Source organism: Manacus vitellinus, unplaced genomic scaffold (genome assembly GCF_001715985.3).
Source record: "Manacus vitellinus isolate BGI_N305 unplaced genomic scaffold, ASM171598v3 scaffold_5_pilon, whole genome shotgun sequence".
Classification (NCBI taxonomy): Eukaryota; Metazoa; Chordata; class Aves; order Passeriformes; family Pipridae; genus Manacus; species Manacus vitellinus.
In genome coordinates, this window is record NW_021940682.1 from 32,178,106 (window position 1) to 32,183,797 (window position 5,692).

The 5,692-nt window shown below is 41.1% G+C and overlaps 1 protein-coding gene across 1 annotated transcript in view; it reads right to left on the minus strand.

Moving 5' to 3' along the window:
- Positions 1-1,581: 1,581 nt before the first annotated feature.
- YEATS4 (YEATS domain containing 4) overlaps positions 1,582-5,692 on the minus strand; it is a 13,408-nt gene continuing 9,297 nt past the window's right edge. Inside the window, exons 3-8 of the mRNA XM_018080783.2 lie at positions 5,525-5,689; positions 4,852-4,918; positions 4,637-4,731; positions 3,095-3,187; positions 2,930-3,017; positions 1,582-2,170 (exon numbers count right to left, since the gene is read on the minus strand). Of these exons, the coding sequence (XP_017936272.2) occupies positions 2,001-2,170; positions 2,930-3,017; positions 3,095-3,187; positions 4,637-4,731; positions 4,852-4,918; positions 5,525-5,689 (678 nt within the window). The 3' untranslated portion in view covers positions 1,582-2,000. The remainder of the gene's footprint in view (positions 2,171-2,929; positions 3,018-3,094; positions 3,188-4,636; positions 4,732-4,851; positions 4,919-5,524; positions 5,690-5,692) is intronic.

Sequence of the window (5,692 nt, forward strand, 5' to 3'; positions counted from 1 at the left end):
TCCTCATTAGTAGTAATTTAACTGACAAATCTAATGTCACATATAACCTAGTATCACCAAAACTGTGCTTTCCATTACCATTTTTGTTTCAGCATGCACAATATACTGTGACCCATGCCAATCTTATTTTCAATGCACAGCTCTGGAAATGGCATTCTGCTGAAGTGAAATTCTCACATTCTTCTTCAGCTGCTGCTTAAAAGGAAACTGGCTACTGAATCAATAAACCAAAGCACTTAGCTAGCCAGAAAAACGTGGATAGTGTGCGGTGCTAGGAAGGATCTGTGTGGACACTGCTGGTACAAGCTGTTCCTCATCTATGTCTATACATACCATAAACCAAATATGCCAAGTTTGTTACTATTCTTAATGAAAAACTGAAGTCTACATAGTGAGTGATGAAACTTAAATTCAGTTCTAAATCTTTACCAAGCCACAGTAAAAGCCAATCATCACTTGTTTCAAATAGGAAGAAATGAATGCTTTGTTCTCAAAGCATTGCTAAGATCATGTACTGATTTTTCAGGGGGAAAACATGTTAGTGACTTAAGAATATGTACTGGGTTTGAATGGCAAGGTTTTGGTAGTGAGGGCACTACAGAGGTGGCTTCTGTGAGAAACTGCCAGAAACTTCCCTCACGTCCGACAGAGCCAACACCAGATGGCTCCAGGACAGATCTGCAGCTGGCCAAGGCCAAGGCCATCAGCCACGGTGGTAGGGCTTCTGAGGTAACAGATTTAAGAAGAGGGAAAAAAAAAAAACCTGCTGTGGGGAGAACAGGAGTGGAGAGAGGAGTGAGAATATTTGAGAGGAACACCTGTTCAGACACTGAGGTCAGTGGAGAAGGAGGGAGAGGAGATGCAGAGATTCCTGTACAGCCCATGGTGCAGATCATGGTGAGACAGGCTGCCCCTGCAGCCCATGAGGGTCCACGGTGGAGCAGAGATTCACCTGCAGCCCATGGAGGACCCCACACCAGGTGGATGCCTGAAGGAGGCTGTGACCCCGTGAGAAGCCCACACTGCAACAGAGTCCTGTCAGGACCTGTAGCCTTGGGGAGACAGGAGCCCATGCTGGACCAGGCTTGCTGGCAGGACTTGTGACCCTGCAGGGGACCCATGCTGGAGTGGTAGCCCATTGGAAGGACTGACATTGGAGAAGTTCCTGGAGGACTGTCCTCTGTAGGAGGGACCCATGCTGGAACAGGGGAAGAGTGGTAGAAGGAAGGAGCAGCAGAGACAATGTTTGATGAAGTGACTGTAGTACAGTACAAGTATTAAACTCCTACAAATCAGGACTGGAATAATCTCCTGCTTCTGTGCACAGCTTGTAGAACTGATGCACTTATATATGTTGGAGCAGCTTTGAGGCTAGAAACTCTTACCTGTAGATATAGAAGTTATTTAAAATCCTGTTTTCAGAAAGTGTTTTCACTGTGCTGGTAACAGCCATGCCAAAAATCACTGTAACCAGACTTAAACAACTTGCGTTATGACTGTATTTCAACCTCTGCTTTAAATCAGGATATGCTATTTACAATTGTTCCTTACAATTCTGCAGGTGGATGGAGACAAAATATATTAAAATAAAAAATTGCATATTTTATTTTTAGCTCTAAAGATGCACCTCTAAACAATCAGTAGAAAAAAAACAAGTAAAAAAAGTAAACACCAGCATTTCGTAAAATAACATTGAACTAATACAAGACTTAATACAAAGTTTTCATATACGACTCAAACGCAGTTTAAAAAAAAAAAGAAGTAAATCTGGTCTCTGAGACCCCTTCTACTTGAAATAAGTTGTTAAGTACCCACAGATTTTAACTATAAAACAAGGATACATTCTTTCTTTTTTCTTCCATTTGTAAAGTTGATTCCCACAAACTTCAATAACTTGCCAGTGAAATTCTCATTGTCTCGATTATAGAACTGAACTCATACAGTTCCATGACTGAAGTCCTCCCATTTTCAGCATAGGCTCTTTATCAAGTCCACACTTGTCACATATCTTTAGACTGATCATCTTCTTCAAGTTTTCTGATTTCATTCTTTAAACAGTTGATAGTTTCACGACTTGCTTTTAGTCTTTCTTTAAGCTCAGCGATTTCAAAACTAGTCTTCTTTTTGGCAGCTTCCAGCTTTTCCCTGGTTTTCACTTCAAGATCTGCAACTATGGTGGTGATAAAGAAAAATAAATATTGTAAATACCACGAAAAGTTGTAATTAATTTTTTTAACTGAAACAGTAATTTTGATGGCGTATGTCCTGAAAAAAAAAAATCTATTGCTGTTAGCCTTAGAGATTCAATGATTGTAATCAAAATGGTATCCAAATCAAACCTGGATTTAAAAAAACTCAGAAAGTTTGTTTTGTGGCTTCATTCAGCCCTCAGCTCAGCAGTTTTGTGGATGGAGTTACACAATTCATGAAATCATTTGCTTTTTCTTTAAGATTAAATAAAACCTGACATGGTGACAGCAAATGGGAAATTAGAGACAACTATGAGTATGTGAAGCCTAGCAACAGCACTTGAGGCCACAGGCACAAACTGAAACATCAGAGGTTCCTCTGAGCATCAGGAAACTTTTACTGTGGAAGTGACCGAGTGCTGGCATAGGTTGACCAGAGAGGTTGTGGAATCTCCATCCTTGGAGACATTTAGAAGCTGTCTGGACACAGATCAGCTGCAGGTGGCCCTGCTTGAGCAGGTGGTGGACATGATGGCACTAGAGGTCCCTTCAAGTCTCCACCATTCTGTGGTTCCTTTTCCATGTATTGTAACCACTGAAGTTAAATTTAATGTAAAAATACCACTTTTTATCAGCATCCAAATCCATTGTACTGTTACAGCCTGGGAAAAGAAAAGTAATAAAATCAAAACCAACTACTGTTTATTTCTAAAATTAAAATATTTTAATTTTCAACTTACACTCTGTTTCATGCTTATAAGCACCTAGTGTTAGTTGACGAGATGTTGTTAACAGCTGCTGCATCATTGCAGTAGGATCTTGAAATATCTAATGAAGGAGAAAAATACATAGTATCACTAATAGTCTTCAAAATAAAGTGAGGATTACATTAAAAACATTCATACCATTTCATCATAGAATTCAGAAACTACAGTTTTCTTCCCCAGGATGGCATTTGTATCCGACTGAAAAAGCTTCAGCAAGTGATATAAGGTTACCTATGCAAAGACAGAATTTTATTAGTTTAACAATTGTAGGGAAATAGAAATCTTGTTCTAGATATCAACAAGTAGCATTCGTTCCTACAAAACAATTGTATAGGATTTAAAAATCTTTTAGGAATGCAAAAATAAATGTCATATAGCTTCAGTGGAATTACTTATATTCAGTATTAATTGTTAAAACATGCCAATTAGCCAAAGGTTTCTTGATACTTCAGAAGTGTCTGGGCAAGTGGCTTAGGAGTGTTGTATAAAAGCTACTACTACTACCACCTTCTCTCAAACATTTCCAAATTGGTCATTTAATTCAAGCCAACTTTCCCAATTCATCAGTTAGAAAGTGCTTTCTGTGACCTTATCATCCCTTCTCGTGAAAGAGAAACACCGGGGGGGCTGTGAATAGCTTTTTCTTGAAATCTCTCTTTATGAAGTTACTCTTCCATTACTGCACTGCACATGGCAGGGTGGAGAGAGGAATGGAAGCCCTCTCTCCAGCCCTGAGGAACCACTAACCACTTGGATCATGGCCTGGGTAAAGGACACACAGCCCACAGTTCACTCCTTCCACAAACAGGCCCCATGAGTGGTCTTGGAACAGAGCAATACCTTACTCCACTTGGTACTTCCTGGAAAGGAAGAACACGACAGGCTCTGAAACAGCCTTCCAAGAACAGCAGCAAAGAAAAAAACACCCAACCAACTTTAGGACAGCTTGGTCAAGCTGTGAACAGAATTAGGATAAGTCACGATGCTACTGAGTACAACAGCACAAGAAGCCCTTTCTATCAATCGTCACATATTCAAGAAAAACATAAAATTCAGTTTCCCTCCCATTTAGCAAAAAGTGGATATAGAAAAGGATTGCTGCAGTTCATGCAACAGAAGTAACTCAGTCCTTCAGAAATAAACATCCTCTTCCCCTAAAACAGGGTAATCGAGTTTCCTACATAAACCTGTATAAACAAACCTACAAGATATGTCTAAAATGCAGGAAGGAAAGAAAATTAATTCCAGTGCTTTATGCAACTACAGGAATGTCTTAACCTGATTTCCTTAGGGCAGAGACTAACGCTAGCATAGTACCTTTACTGCTTTTTGACTGATTTTGATCTGACCAAAAAAAGTTAAAATATTCATATATCCTAGAACTAGGAAGCTACATGGAAGAGAAAGCCTCAGCGTGTGCTCAAACCAAGTAAGGTGCAACATGCAGTCACGTATTAGTAAATGTGAGAGAAGCCAAGTGCAGGAAAAGCAGTCATGAATGCCTGTAGCAAAGCACAGAAACAGGAAAATGTGGCCAGTCGTTAAATTCACTTTCTGCAAGAACAGGCTTTATTACTTCCATGGCTTATCTGACTTATTTTGACCAGCAATATCCTAGAGCACAGCTTCAGGCCACCATAATTAATTATTTAAGTGTTGTTAAAAGTTCAATGTACTTACAGGTCTTTCATTTGGATCAATGAAAAATATCTTAATGATTATTTCGAATTCACCCCAGCCTGTTTCGGTGATTTCATATGGTGGTTTGGTAACAACTACAGTAGGAAACACAGAAGTGTTAACCCAATGACAGAGCCTTAGTGGAATAATAAAAGGAATAAAAAACTGGAACAAAAGCCCAGTTCTAGGAACAAATGCTCAAATGCAAAACCTACCTCTTAAAGGATTACCATAGCTTTCATGCAACTTGAACTGAATTTTTTTCACATAGGCAGACATGTCCTAAAACAGAAACATTGGTATTTCTGATTATTCATACAGCACACCAACCTACTCTTTAGTCATCTATCCTACATGCCTACCATTCCTTCTGACACAAGCACAGGATTTCTTCTGAGTTTAAACACAGACAGAAAGCAAAATGGTGAATCCAAAAATTAGTACCAGCACACAGGTCTGTCAGTACTGTCTCCCTAAATGCTCTCCACTCTTTCCCCTAACCTGGAAAGATTACTCCAAAAACGTAAAAAGAAATATGTTTTCCTCATCTTTTTCCCTTTGGGAAACCCACCAGCCTATTAGTTTCCTCTGCTTATGCCACGAGGCCTTTCTGCCCTTTTCTCAAAGCCCAACTTTTCAGACCCCGGCCCGTTCCAGTGCTGCTCGCCTGGCATTACCCTGCCCGCGCTCCCCATGGCACAGGGCATGGCTTGGGCTGGAAAACACCTCTAACGCCTTAACCCAGCGCTGCCAGGGCCACCACTAACCCACGTCCCTAGGTGCCACATCCACACGCGTTTTGAACACTCCCAGGGATGGCGATTCCCGAACTTCCCCGGGCAGCTGTTCCAACGCCTGACCCCCGTTCCCCGAGCAGCCCGGCTATACCTCGTTCCGGTACGGCTTCACATACACCGTCCACTGGTGAGTGTGGCCATCCTCCTCCCTCTTCTTCCCAAAATACCGCGCGACGTTCCCGTACACGATCGGCTTCACAATGGTAACGCCCTTAAACACAAGGAAGACAACCAGGCAGGCACAGTTAGAAAGGCGCTG